Below are 15917 nucleotides of genomic sequence, written 5' to 3' on the forward strand. Positions count from 1 at the left end.
TTTTGTTTAGTAACGCTCCAAGCAAAATTAACCTTTTTAATGCAGAGCCAAATAGAATGAATCGTGAGCAATAAAAGGGTAGAATTGGCTGTTAACATGCATAGGCAAAAACAGAATCTTGGAATTTTTTGTGTTATTATCAACAATTCCCATATCTTGACATCAGAATCTTCCATTCAACCCCTTTCTAAACCATCATTCACATTTACCACATACAAAAGAGGGGAGAAAAAGAAGACTAAACACGAAACATTACATTTAGGGTGACATTCACCTGAAAAAGAGAAAAAAAATAGTCTGTATATAGCCTACTTACAGTGATGTCCATTTTTCAACTATCTGCAGCTCTGAAAACAGTAAGCAATGCGAGGAAGAGATTAATGATGTCCAAATACAAAGATACAGCAGCCCATATGTACTCATCATAAGAATGTCGCTTGATCAAGTTGTCGGTGTCATATATGATATAGCCGCAGAAGATGATGGAGGCCAAACACCCGTATATCATCACCGAGATTCTACCCAGTGGGAACAGTATCTGAAACCCAAATTAACACATTTAGCAATGATATGGTATAAAGATATACAGTGTAAAACCATATATGAACAAACAAGGCGAAGATTGGAGTATACCTGGATCAGAGCGAAAACCATAAGAACAAGGACAGCACCGAACAGGAAAGGGCCGAGGAAGTTGAAATCATGACCTCTCTTTGCAGCCCAGAAGGTGTAAAGGGTTAGAGCCACCACCACGACGGTCGTCAAAATCACCGACTCCAAAATAACCTTCCCTGCTCAGCAAGCAAACCATTTAGAGAGATACATGGATCTTAAGTCATAAAGTTCTCTCCAAGTCTAAGCTAATCCATCTCATCTTTCCAACTCCAGAATAAATAGTGATGACTGCAATTTATTTTCTAAAATTAAATTGAAGGAAATTAAGAAAGAACCCATCAGAACCCAAGTTATGTCTTCTTAAGTTTTTCTATACATCTAAGCTCCAAGTCCCTGTACTTCTCCTAGATTTAGAATTCAGTTTTTCTACTTTTACTTCCAAATATTTAAACCCTCCCCTTCTAATTCAACACCATTAAATTCTTCTGGAGAAAAAGATCAATTCATCCATACACCTTAATTAAAAAAACTAAATATTTAATCTAGTACTTATTATAATTAATTTAAAGTTCATTCTCCTAATATTTTTTTTTGAATCAACATTCTCCTGATTCTCAAAAAAGGCATAATAAATCATAATCTTCTTATGTAAATTTATAATTTTTTTATGAATTAACGTAGTTCAACTTCTTCAATTATATCAAACAAAAATCAAGAATCCATATCTTACCACTGGTAAAAGCGCACGTCAATCCAACAGCAAAAGCTAAAGAAACTGTGAAAACTCCAAGCAAAAGATAGTTCACTGGATGCTTCTGGTAATAGTAATACAATGGACACAAAGCTGCAAGCAAACGAATGAATTCTCATTTTAGTTAAACCGAAAAACCACAAATCAAGGCCACCAAGAAAAAGAAAAAGAAGAAGAAGAAAAAGAAACGTACTAATGAAAGGCGTGATAATTAGGACAATATAAAGAGCCAAGCCGGCGCCAGTACTGACGAAGAAATTAGAAATCGGATGGACAGTAACCACCGTGGCAGCCACCGCGATTGTAGCAAACAACTGAACAGCAATGATGGAGTAAATTTTCCGGATAAACGCCCACCTCATCTCCGCGGGTTCTAACATCATAGGATACAAAGGCCTCGGTCCGGCCTCCGTATCATTTTTCCGGTAAGGCTGGTTCCACATGATCCGGTGAAAAGAATACAAGAACTGAGAGTCGGAATTGGCTGCTAAATTGAGAGCTAGGGTTTTAATTGGATTGTTGGGAGGGAATTTAGGGGATGTTATAAAAGCAGAGAAATGGCGGTTTTTGGTGAAGAGAAAGTTCTGGTAAGAGGAGTGGAAGTTCAACGAGATATTGACACGTGGATTGTAAGAGGACGTGGATGGCTCTAAAAGATTCTAGACTAGGGAGTAGGATTTGGATAATGACAAATGGCAATGGCCTATGATGGTTTTAACCGGAGAGGATTAAATTTCACTTAAAATTAAATTAATTTAATTCGGTTAAAAGTCGGTTAAATTTTTTTAAAAATTTTAGTTAACTGATAATTTAGTTTAAAATCGAATAATTAATTGAATTAATTAAATATAATAAATAATATTATATATTATATATTAGATTATTATTATCTATTTTAATATGTTTAATATTGAGTTTAACAAAAAATATATAAGTTTCGATTAATTTAATTAATCGATTGAATTAATAATTAAAAACTTAAAATGTTTAATTAATTTAATTAATATTAATTTAATTCAGATTAATTAATTAACCGTTTGAATACACTAATTTTAACTTTATTGGTAAGGGAAAAGAAAATTCGAGGAGTGGGTTAAGAGTATATTATTATTAGTTTTAAATTTGAAAGTGGATGAAAGAGTGGAATATGTGGTCACTTGCGAGTGAATTCCATGTTTTGATTCTTTTCTTTGCTAGAGTTTTCTAGCAATGTTTGTTTTTATGCCTTTTTTTAGCGCGAAGCTAGATTTGGAACTGCCCAAGTAAAGATTCCACGTAACACTGTAATCTATACTACTAATAAAAATTTCATCATAAAATTTAAATTCACGCTTATTGTATTAATAAAATTTTTAATTTATTATTGAATAAAATTTTATTTTAATATTTTTATACATATTTTTTTATCTCCAGTCGTATATAATTTATAAAATGTTTTATTAAGTTGGTGTCGCTTTTAACTGGCCACCAACTTAATTAAAAAAATTACAAAATATTTTTATTTAATTAAATAAATTACATTATTTGAGGATATTTCAGGCTTTCTATTTTAACAAAAACCAATAAAAATATGCATATTGTTAGATTTAAAGTCGCACCAATTAGATTAATAAAACCATAAAGTTACCAGTCAATCAAAATTTTATTTTTATGTATTTTACACTTTTTATTTTAATATACACAATTTATTATCTTCATCACTTTTTTTATTGAGCCCGTGTCACAAGTTAACTCAATACTGATTTAAAATTGATGATAACACCATGATAATCAATTTTAATCTATTTTTTTCATTTTAACATCGTTCATATTTAATGTATTATTAATAATTAGTTTCAAACCATACACTTTTATTATTTATTATAATTTTTTAAGAAAAAATTTTTGTATTTTAAATTCGTTGTTTTCACACATATACACATGTGATAAGATTTTTATATTAAAATGTATTTGATTGAGTTGGTGTCACTTGACACAAAACTTAAGACTGATGACAACACCATGATAAACAATTTAATCTATTTTTTTATTATTTTAATAGCTTACATATTTCAAATGATATTATTAATTAGTTTCAAACTATAAGTTTCATTATTTATTATATATTATTTTTAAATAAAAATCTGTTTTAAATTTGTGATTTCCCCATGCATATGTACGTGATAGGATTTCTAGTAGTGATAAATTTCTAGTTTATTTACTTTTTAAAATATTAAAATCTAATACTTAATATAAAATCACCAATTGAATTAATTTCATAGGTTAATCGAGTACAAATTTATTAAAAAATAAAAAATATATAGGAATTGTATTTTAACGATAAAAAATGATAAAAATTTAATTTAACCCTTTAAAAATTATAAAGAAATAAGCTATTAAAATGATAAAATTATATTTTTACTATCGTAAAAATATAAAATTTAATTTTGAAAAAAAAATTCAGACTCCGTTATTGATAGAGGGTGTTTACAATCAAAAGTTAAAAAATGAAAACATAAAATTTTGGAAAAACCAATATTTTCATAAACTACCCCCACCATGAGACGAGATATGTATAAAGAAATATGTATCCTATTTAGATAAACATAGTAAAGAAGCAGGCATAGTAAAAGAAAATATAGATTCTATAGGAAATAGGATCAATTTTGCAAAAGAAATAATAACTTTACATTGTTTACAAACTAAAGCTGCTAAACAAGTAAAAAATAAATTAAGTTATAGTCAGTGTACAAAAATTCTAAAAAATGAATGGGAATTTGGATGTAAAACAATATGTCCTAATACTTACAAAAACATAGAAAGAAAAATAGAAAATATAAATTTATTAGATGGAAACCAGGAAATAAAATATATGCTAGTAATAATAAGAAAAAGAAAAAAATTGTTAGAAGTAAAACTTCTAAAAATTTTAAAAAACAAATATGTAAATGTTTCATATATGATGAAGAAGGTCACATAGCACCAAACTGTCCTAATAAAGGAAAAAGTGCTAAAAATGATTAAAAGTCTTGAAGAACAAAATTTAGAAATCTGTTATGAAGAGAAAATAAATCCTGATGAAATATTATATTAGTTAATATCATAAACAGATTCCGATTCAGAAGAAGAGGAATATATATTTATGTTAAATATAGAAAGTAGTTTTAAAAATCAATTAGAAGAAATTCTTAAGTCTGAACAACAAGATATAAAATTAGGAAATTTGATTGGAGAAGAAAAAGACTTTTTCTGATGAAATGATAGAAAAAATAAATAAAAATCATATTTCTAAAGAAGAAATATATAAAATATCTAAATTTAAAATATGGAGTCAAAGACACATAGAGAAAATTAGTGGCAACACAGTCGCTAAAGATACTAGAGGTGGGTTAACAGAAATCCCATTATTTACTAAAGAAAAAATTGAGAGAATTAAAAAGAAATACCCTCAAGTTAGATATATACATTTAGGTATAATTGTAGCGACGCAATAATTTTAGCTTGGTTGCTAATTGAAGTGATTACTTGAAAAATTGGAAATCGAATTTCGATTTTAAAGAAAAGGGGAGTCGCCATCGATATTTTTTCTAGGTGTGATCGGACACCTAATAAAACCTCTTTTTAACAGAAAAATTTATTTTTGGGTAAAAAGAAGGCCGGGTTTAGGTCTACGTCAAAATTCAGAGAAAAATAAGATTCGGGAGTCAGTTACGCACGAGAAAGGTATTAGCACCCTCGTGACACCCAAAATTGGTATATTATTAAAACACGGGTTGTCTTGATTTTCAAACATAAGAGTTCAAGGTAACATTTAATCGTGATCCGATTGAAAAGGCGATAATTTTTTAAATTTGTGATTTTTAGAAGGAAATCTCGATTTCAACACGATCCGACATAATTCACCCAACATAGCGATGAAATCGTCAACTTAGTTTTAGATCGGAACATTGCCTCATGTGTTGAAATTGATTTTTTTTTTTAAACGAAAATAAAATTTTGAGACAATATAAAGCAAATTGACATGAAAAAAATAAACAAAAGATTAGAAATATATCAAAACAAATAATTAACATGACAATAATAAAACAATAACAATGTGTCGGATATAAGACATAGCAAGGATCAAACATGAAATAAAAAAACTACGAATGTGCATGCATACACATACGAACATAAAATAATAGATTATAAAGTAAAAAACCTGACATTAAAAGAACACAAATAATGTTCCCCATATACATGTGTATACGTATAAAGATATATACATAGTAATATTATCTAAAAATATATAATAATATCGAAAATATATACATGATATAAAAAGATATAGGGTTAAAAGGATTATACATACTTAATAGAGTTAAAAAAAATATATGCATAATATAAAAAGGAAAACGTACGTGTATGGTAAAAATTTTAAATATATCTATATATATGTGTTAAAAAGTGACATTGAGAAACTATTGATATATTACATAAGTATACGTTTTGTATGCTAAAATACATAGGTAATGGTAATATCCAAAGCGTATAATAGTATATAAAAAAAATATGTACGCGATATATATATGTATTAGAAATAATGATAATACTATAATAATAACGATATGTAAAATAAAGTAATAAACCATAATATCGAAAATGTGAATATCACAATGAAAACATAATACTAAAAATAATACTAAATATGATATAGTAATAATATAAGTAAATAATGGTAGTAATAATATTAATGTAGTACATATTAAAAGGACATATATATATAAACGTAATAGGTATAAGATGATAATAATAAAAATATAATCGTTATAAACAATGTTTAAAAATAAAAACTAAAAAAAAGGGAAGGATGAAATTAGAAACAGAATAGAATCCTTGGGAATAATTTTAAAATGAAAACAAAATAAAAGGGGGCTATTTGAACGTGTGTGTGAAGAATTAGGATTAAAAGGGAAAATACCCCCACCCATTCAAAACGGCGCCGTCCGCATATTGGCCCTTCAGCAACACAAGGACTAAATTAAAACCATAAGCAAACTACGGGTCCAAATCAAATGAACATAGGGCCCCACTGAAACACGCTACAAAAGGGAGAGACTCATTGCACAAATATACCCTCGAGGACCAAAACGCGCGGATCTATCCACATATGGGTCGGGTCATCGGGTTATAGCACCTGAACGGTACCGTTTTGGCCATTATAATGCTATGTTGAAACGGCACCGTTTCAATGGGGTTATAAATACTTAAGAAAATAAAAGAAAATTTCATTTTTTGACCTTCCTTATTAAAAAACCACAAGAAAACCCTCTGAAAAGAGAGGAATCGGTCCTCTGAGCGCCGATCTATAGCTGGCCGGGCTCCGATCATCGGACCGTCATGCTCCGCCGTGCCCACCGCCGTGTAGGGTGACCGACGCACACGAAAGAAGGCTCCTTTTTCCTTTTTAAACCCCCGAACCCGAATATGCCTTCAAAACCAACGACGAAACCTCCTAAAATGTGATATGAACCGTAGACGATTCGGATTCCGACTCTGATTTACCCCAAACAGGTAAAAGTTTCCTTTTCTATTATCTCTATCTATATATGCAGTAGATTAGAAGCAAGATATACTGGAAATATACGAAATATACCTTTCTTTTTTGTATTCAAAAAAATGTGTAAAAAAAGAGGAACCACAAGAGTTACTGGCTTCTCTTTTTTTTATAGCCGAATGAAAAAAAATACACAGTATTATTCTTTTCTTTTGTTTCTGCGATTGTTGTTGCGTGTTGGTGTTTGTTTCTTTCCCATTTCGGTTCTTTTGCAAGTGTAGAAGGAAGTTAACGAGCGGGGGCTTCCCTTTTGGTGCAAGGGCTGTGCAGAGCCATCCTCGAGCGCTGAGCTCGCTACGGAAGCACGTGGGGAGGCAGAGGGAGGTGCGGCGCTTAGGGTTGTCTAGGGTTTCGGCTTAGCCGAAACTAGTTTGGGCCTTGGGCATATTGGGCCAATAAGGACCGGTTTGGTTTAGTGTTTTGGACCAGAGGGTCGTAGGTATAGGTATGGGTTGTTTGGGTTTGGTTCAATTTGGGTATGTAATTGGGTTAATGTGTAAATGGACTTTTATTTTGGACTTTTAATAAGCTTTGGGTTTTAATACATCTTTGATTTATCTGTTTTTTTGTTTGAAATTGGTTTGAGATGGGTTTGAAATGGTTTTGAACTGCCCCGGGCATATTTGGGCTCGCACAATAATTATGGTAACAATTAGAGCTTTATTTAGAAAAGGTCATGATATACTTATATTAGCAGTTCTATTAGATAAAAGATTTGAAAATCGATATAAGTATTTATTGGTGGTATTCAGTCTAATTTACACACTAAGGTAATAGGATTTAAAGTTAAACCAAACTATTTTATATCCATTACAGATCCTCTAATAGAAGAGTGTTTATGTTTAAAAAATCAGACAAAAAACTCAATTAACGATTTAGCAAAAGATCTGGCAATAAGTTGGACTTCTATTAATGAATATACCAACACGGCAGAAGTAGAAATTAAAGAAATTAATAATAAAATAATTGAGTTATTTGAATTCAATAAATTTACTATAGAAATACAACCAAAATTATTACATCTAAAAGATCTGTCAATACCAAAAGATTGGATGATTGATAGAATAAGTGGTGCTAGTACTTCAAAACCTGTAAGTACTATAGAATTTATGTCATCTGGAGATAGATTATATTTTAAAAATAATGTTATAACAAATACAAATGATAATTTAGTTTTGCCTTCTAATTCTCAAATAGAGGAAGAAGAAGGTAATATTAGTACAAATTCGACAACACCAATAGGTATGAAAACAGTTCAAATACCTATTTTTCCTATTGAACTTAGCAGAAATTCTAGAAATACTAGAATGGAAGAAATACAATCTACTACTATTATTCAACAAATGAAAATTGGCAAAAAATGATATTATTACATTTACAAATTTCCAACCTAGGAAATATTATACATATATAGAAATTACATTTCAATTTAGAGAATATAAAACATATTCTTTGCATGCCTTATTAGATACTGGAGCTACCACAAGTAGCTGTGGAGAAAATGCCATTCTTGTAGAAAAATAGAAATTAATGAAAAACCCAATTAGAGCCATAGGAATAGACGGTAAAGAAACCATAATCCAATTTAAGGCTAGAAATATACCAATTTACATAAATAATGTAAGATTTGTAATTCCTAAAATATTGTGTTTTCCTGAAATGTATGGAGACATATTATTAGGAAATAATTTTATATATCATCATTTACCGTTTTCTATAGATAAAAATTTAGTAATATTGTCAACAGAAAAAACTTCTGTAGAAATGCCTTTAATAGAAAACCATAAATTTATATGTGATAAAGGATTTAGACCAATAAGAAAGGAACAAATTAAACAACTAGAAACAAATCATTGGTTGTTTAAAATTCTAGAAAATAATTTTAGTGATGAACCATTAAAATTATGGGAAAATAGTCCAAGATATTGTGAAATAAAATTATTAGAATTAAACCCATGAACTATACTAGACAAGATATAGATGAATTTGATATACAAATAAAGGAACTATTGGAAAAATGATTAATAGAAAAAACTAATAATCCACACTCAAGCCCAACTTTTATGGTAAGAAACCATGCAGAAATAAAAAGGGGAAAAGGTAGGATGATAATTAATTATAAAAGATTAAACCAAGATACTATTTTTTATGGATACTTTATTCCAAGAAAAGATGTTTTGATTAATCAAGCTAAACAAGCAAATTTTTTTAGTAAATTTGATTGTAAATCAGGATTTTGGCAAATAATGCTAACTGATGAATCTAAACCATTAACAGCCTTTAGTGCACCTAATGGTCATTATCAATGGAGAGTAATGCCATTCGGGTTATGTAATGCACCTAAAATCTTCCAAAGATGGATGGATTCTATATTTAATAAATATAAAAAATTTTGTGTAGTTTATACAGATGATATTTTAATATTTTCAAAAACTCTGGAAAAACATAGAAAACATTTAAATATTATCTCTCAAGAATTCATAAAATATGGAATTATTTTGAGTCCTAAGAAAATAGAATTAGAAAAAATAGAAATAAAATTTTTAGGATTAAATTTATCTGCTGATGGTCTTAAACTACAAGATCATATTATAGTAAAAATAAAAGAATTTCCTGAAGAAATTAGAGATGAAAAACAACTTCAACAATTGTTAGGAATAGTTAATTATGGAATAAACTTCTTTCCTAACTTATCTCAAAAAATAGGTGACTTATATGAAAAATTAAAAAAGGATAAAACTTTTAGCTGGTCTAAAAGAGACTTGGAAATTATTAAAAATGTAAAATCAGAAATAAATAATACCCCAAAAGTCTATTTACCAAAACAACGTGATAGATTAATTTTAGAAACAGATGCATCACAAAATTATTGGGGATGTATTTTAAAGGCTAAAACAGCAAAAAATGAAGAACTAATATGTGGATATAGTTCCGGAAAATTTAAACCAAATGAAATTAATTATGCTATATATGTAAAAGAATTCTTAGCTATTAAAAAGAAATAAAAACTTTTCTCATATATATAGCATCTGAAAATTTTATTATAAAAAGTGACAATCAGGCAGTTAAACAAATTCTTATTAATAATAGTTTAGAAACTGTACCTAGAAAAATTAAATGGTATAATGAATTATGTAGTTTTAATTTTGAAGTTCTATATGTAAAAGGCACTGATAATATTATTGCTGATTATCTTAGCAGGCCTTATGGATAGAGATAAAAAACCTCTAGAACAAGTTGGGGAATGGACTACTGTCCATAAAAAACCCAACAAAGGAAAGCAAATAAATCCTAATCAAGGATTTACTCCTATATTAACATCATTCTATCCTAACCAAGGATATTATGTTCCTTATCCAATAGCAAGACAACCAACTGGATCTCCTTTATCATATGCATCAAGAATGGTAAGCCAATACCATCCAAGAACAATAAGCCAATCTCCTTGGTCTCAGGATCTGAATTTAGCATTTCAGGCTAGCTATTCTGAAGTTATAAAATGAGCAAAAAATTTGTTGAAACAACAGCAAATTCCAGAGATAAAAGATTTTTATAATCCAGGATTACCAAGTGAAATTTATAAATTCATGAATGAAATATGGAAAACCCATATTTTAGAACAAAAAGCAAACTTTAGACGAGCTCTTACAAAGTTTTTGCAATTTTTAGTTGAAAAAATAACTAAAGAAAACGAAGCACATGATTTATTATTAAAAGCTATTTTATACATAGATTGGGAAGAACTCGAAATAAAGTATATAAATATCAATGAGATAAATAATCTTATTGATATATTCCAATATTTTATTCATAAAAGAACAAATAGTCCCATTATGAATAGAATGTTTAGAATATGTTTATATAATAAAGCTAAGAAAATATTGCCAGCAGAAATTTTTGAAAAAATCAATAGAACTATCTGCAATCAGTAGGCTCAATTTAAAAAAGTCTTTTCCGAATACTTTTTACAAACATATGTTTATCTAAATGAAATAGGAAAAGAAATTCCTACTATAAAATTCAGACTAGATCATGAACCATTTGATATAAACATTATTGAATGGGGTTTTGTTAGAGAAATAGTAGTACAAAAGTTTTCTTTTCATCTATTAAAAAATTTTCCTGCTATTATAAAAGCTCTATTATCACTTTTAGTACATGAAGATGATTTTTATTACTTTTTTTTATCCAAATAAGTAGTCTTATTGGCATTACTGAAAAAGAGCGATTTTATCAACCATATCAAATTTGGATTATTCAAAGAATGATTGATAGTTCTTATTTATCAGCAGTCAAAGAAGATAAAAAACACTTGACAGAAACCATTGACAAGTGTTATAATAATCCAAAATATTTTCAAATTCAAGCCGGAATTGATTTAATGTCAACAGCTCAACATGTACTTCATAAACAAACATACAAATTATCCACTGATGAAAAAAAGAATAGTAGCTGATGACACTGGAGTAGTTCAGAAAATAAGAGATGAAGAATCCATACAACTGCTAAAGAAAATAGCAGATATGGAGATAGAAGATTTTCCTTCAGAAATTATCGAGGAAATCAAAAACACGTGGGAGACTTGGAATTCACCAAGACTATCACCAGAATCTCTACACTTGGATAAGATAGAAACTTGGAACCTTGACAATATCCAAGAAGGATAAAGACAAAATAATGACTACGTGGACATTCAAGAAGACTTTCAAGAAGACTTTCAAGAAGATTTTCAAGATTGGCAGTAAATTGAAAATCAAGGCATCCATACGTGGAAGCAACAATAAATTCATCCTTATCAGAATTACTGTTCGGGATTGAAGAAAAAATTAAATAGAGCCTAGAAATTCTACTATAAAGAGCAATGTAAAGAGCCTAAATAAGGCATCGAAAAATAGCTTAGAAATTTTTCCTTTTACTTTCAGTATTCTCTCTTTGTAAACACTCTCTCTTTGTAAAACCCTTCTTTTTACTTTTAATAAAATAACGATCTAATACCAATTGTCAATACCTATTGGTGTTGTCAAATTTGTACTAATATTATCTTCTTCTTTCTCTATTTGAGAATTAGAAGGTAAAACTAAATTATCATTTTTATTTGTTATAGCATTATTTTTAAAATATAGTCTATCTTCAGATGACATATATTCTATAATACTTACAGGTTTTGAAGTACTAGCACTACTTATTCTATCAATCATCCAATCTTTTGGTATTGACAGATCTTTTAGATGTAGTAATTTTGGTTGTATTTCTGTAGTAAATTTATTGGGTTCAAATAACTCAATTATTTTATTATTAATTTCTTTAATTTCTACTTCTGCCGTGTTGGTATATTCATTAATAGAAGTCCAACTTATTGCCAGATCTTATGCTAAATCACTAATTTCAGAGTTTTTTGTCTGAATTCTTAAACATAAACACTCTTCTATTAGAGGATCTGTAATGGATATAAAATAATTTGGTTTAACTTTAAATCCTATTACCCTAGTGTGTAAATTAGACTGAATACCACCAATAAGTGCTTTTATTGGGTTTTCAAATCTTTTATCTAATAGAACTGCTAATATAGATATATCATGACCTTTTCTAAATAAAGCTCTAATTGTTATCATAATTATACCTAAATGCATATATCTAACTTGAGGGTATTTCTTTTTAATTCTCTTAATTTTTTCTTTAGTAAATAATGGGATTTCTGTTAATCCACCTCTAGTATCTTTAGCGATTGTGTTGCCACTAATTTTCTCTATGTGTCTTTGACTCCATATTTTAAATTTAGATATTTTATATATTTCTTCTTTAGAAATATGATTTTTATTTATTTTTTCTATCATTTCATCAGAAAAGTCTTTTTCTTCTCTAATCAAATTTCCTAATTTTATATCTTGTTGTTCAGACTTAGGAATTTCTTCTAATTGATTTTTAGAACTACTTCCTATATTTAACATAAATATATATTCCTCTTCTTCTGAATCGGAATCTGTTTCTGATATTAACTCATATAATATTTTCTTAGGATTTATTTCCTCTTCATAACATATTTCTAAATCTTATTCTTCAAGACTTTTAATCATTTTTTTAGTACTTTTTCCTTTATTAGGGGAGTTTGGTGCTATATGACATTCTTCATCACATATGAAACATTTACGTATTTGTTTTTTAGATTTTTTAGAAGTTTTTCTTCTAACAAATTTTTTCTTTTTCTTATTATTACTAGCATATCTTTTATTTCCTGGTTTTCATCTAATAAATTTATATTTTCTATTTTTCTTTCTATGTTTTTGTAAGTATTAGGACGTATTATTTTACATCTAAATTCCCATTCATTTTTTAGAATTTTTGTACAATGACTATAACTTAATTTATTTTTTACTTGTTTAGCATCTTTAGTTTGTAAACAATGTAAAGTTATTATTTCTTTTGCAAAATTGATCCTATTTCCTATAGAATCTATATTTTCTTTTACTATGCCTGCTTCTTTACTATGTTTATCTAAATAGGATACATATTTCTTTATACATATCTCGTCCCATGGTGGGGGTAGTTTACGAAAATATTGATTTTTTCAAAATTTTATGTTTTCATTTTTTTAACTTTTGATATTCATGCAGAAATTTTTTAGAAAATTCTTCTAGATATCTAATATCACATAGTTTAATTTTGACAAAGTATAACTGGTTATACTATCTTGATCTTTTTTATCAAAATAACCACAAAATTCTATTTTTAGAATATTTGTTAATCCCTTTAAAAGATCTTTATGAGTACCTATTTGATTAATTAGTTGTCCTTTTTGGGCTTTTCCTACTTCTGATTCTTCCTAACGTCTTAAAAATTGTAAAATATCTCATTGAAAAGTTCCTACAAAATAATTTAAGAATTTTTCTTTTGACCAAGTACCGTTGTTGTTTATAACGATTGTCATTGACTGTGCCCAATTGTCTATAATTTTTTCATAGTCTGATATTGAAATATTAGTTAAGTCTAAATATATTCCACCTTGAGTCACATTTCTTTTATTTAAATCATCTATCTTATGTGGTATAGTTATAGTTTGACTTGATTATTGATTAGAAGATTCTCCCGTATATTCGGTTTTAATTTCATTAGTAGCTATATTTTCGGTTTGATTACCAAAAATTCTAGTTGTATTTTCAACTGTCTCAAAGTCTTTATTTAAAGCTCTCAGATAATCATCTGTTTGAATATCTGATTCTAGTTTTCTTTTACCATAAGGATCTGTTTGATCAGTATCCATTGGTTCTGGAACTTCTATATTTTCATCTTCATCTGTTGAAGTATTTTCTTCATCAGATTTATAACTAGTTACTTTTAAATCTTCTTGATTATCAGAATTACTAGAACTACTATTTTCTGTAGTATCATAATTTAACATATAATGATAATTAAACTGAGTAAATAGATCTTTATGTTTTTCATAAAGTTCTTTTATTAATTTTAAGTATTTTATTCTTTCATTTTTATCAGTACTTTTAGTAAATCTGATTTTCCAATGTTCTATTAATTCTTTATAAGATTGAAAATCATATTTTTGTTGAGTAATATTTTTTCTTTTCTGTTTTTCAGATTTTTTATTTCTATTAACAGTAGAAGATGACTCTTCTGAAGAAGTTTCTTCTTCATCAGATAAAGTTAAAATTATATTGCTATTACCATAATACAAAAGTCCTAAATCTATATCTGATTCTATATTATTATTATTAATAACCTGTTTTAATTTGTTATTAACTTCTGATAAAATTTCTTTAGATTTGTTGTTCAAATCTAATTCTTTGATATCTCCCATATAATTTACCTTTTCTTCTATATTACTAACTTTATTATATAATTTATTATAATATATAGAGGTTATATCCATTAAACTATTAAATCCTTTACTGAGGGCCGAAAGATTATTTTCTTACTTAGAATCTATATGCATAATATGATTGCAGATTTTATCTTTATATAAACAATCTGTTTCTTCCATGTTATTTATCTTTGGTACCTAAAACTGTTTGTTGTATTATTTTGTCTTATCACACAAGGGCCTAACATCTCTCACTTAGACTTAAAAAGGCAAAAGTAAGACAAAATAACAGATATATGGGTTTTAAGATAAATAACCATAGAATTAACTGAATTGTAAATTAAAGATAAGAACTTACAATGGATATTATGATATCAATTCTTCCTAGAATCGTTACTTTGGGAGCCTCTGATACTAATTGTCAATACAAGTGCGGAAGATCGTTATTTTATTAAAAGTAAAAGGAAGGTTTTTACAAAGAGAGTGTTTACAAAGAGAGAATACTGAAAGTAAAAGAAAAGATTTCTAAGCTATTTTTCGATGCCTTATTTAGGCTCTTTACATTGCTCTTCATAGTAGAATTTCTAAGCTCTATTTAATTTTTTCTTCAATCCCAAACAGTGATTCTGATAAGGATGAATTTATTGTTGCTTCCACATATATTGTCAGTTGTCTCATCATATCTTTGTCCGTACATGAATGCCTTGATTTTCAATTTATTGCCAATCTTGAAAATCTTCTTAAAAATCTTTTTGAATCTCCTCGTATGTTATAATATTTAGTGTTTTGTCCTTATGCAGATTCATTGTTCACGTGAATAGTGTATAGTTTCATCTTTAGCTTAGGAATTTGTGTATAAATAGGCAACAGTCTTTGACATCTTTTAGAGACACAAGTTTTCTTTTGTAGAAAAAAACACTCTCAAGCTATGTAATTTCTTTTTTCTTTTGACTGATTATAAAAAAAGGAATCTTGTAAGAGAAAAATATAAGTTTCTAATTTCTTTCTCTTGCTCTTCTAATTTTTAGTTATGATCTTATCTAATTTTCACTCAAATTAATAATGACATGAGACATATACTCTGCAGCTGCTACGTAGGTGGATTTTCTGCATAAAAAATCTCATTGCATTGGTTATCAACTATGAATATGAAAGCTGCAACCAAG

General features: G+C 28.1%; 1 protein-coding gene and 1 long non-coding RNA gene across 2 annotated transcripts; one reads left to right on the forward strand and one right to left on the reverse strand.

Annotated features, from left to right (window-relative positions):
• Window positions 1–116: 116 nt before the first annotated feature.
• LOC107960958 (protein LIFEGUARD 2) lies at window positions 117–1983 on the reverse strand. Its single transcript, XM_016897208.2, has 4 exons — window positions 1560–1983; window positions 1346–1459; window positions 634–791; window positions 117–538 (listed from the first exon to the last, which is right to left on the reverse strand). The coding sequence occupies exons 1-4, from the start codon at window positions 1807–1809 to the stop codon at window positions 332–334; spliced, it is 729 nt and encodes a 242-aa protein (XP_016752697.1). The 5' UTR covers window positions 1810–1983; the 3' UTR covers window positions 117–331.
• Window positions 1984–6170: 4187 nt separating this feature from the next.
• Window positions 6171–7485, forward strand: LOC107960966 (uncharacterized). Its single transcript, XR_001701180.2, has 2 exons — window positions 6171–6898; window positions 7163–7485. It is a non-coding gene; the product is annotated as an uncharacterized lncRNA (long non-coding RNA).
• Window positions 7486–15917: the final 8432 nt, after the last annotated feature.

The sequence above is a fragment of the Gossypium hirsutum genome, chromosome A08, assembly GCF_007990345.1.
Source record: "Gossypium hirsutum isolate 1008001.06 chromosome A08, Gossypium_hirsutum_v2.1, whole genome shotgun sequence".
Taxonomy (NCBI): Eukaryota; Viridiplantae; Streptophyta; class Magnoliopsida; order Malvales; family Malvaceae; genus Gossypium; species Gossypium hirsutum.

What these genes read in the sequence shown, in the direction of transcription:
- LOC107960958 (XM_016897208.2), bottom strand. Translation starts at nt 1,809, where the DNA reads ATGTGGAACCAGCCTTACCGGAAAAATGATACGGAGGCCGGACCGAGG. An exon ending in GACGTGCGCTTTTACCAGTG is followed by an intron (nt 792 to 1,345) that starts GTAAGATATGGA and finishes CTTGCTGAGCAG; the next exon opens with GGAAGGTTATTTTGGAGTCG. An exon ending in TGGTTTTCGCTCTGATCCAG is followed by an intron (nt 539 to 633) that starts GTATACTCCAAT and finishes TTTGGGTTTCAG; the next exon opens with ATACTGTTCCCACTGGGTAG.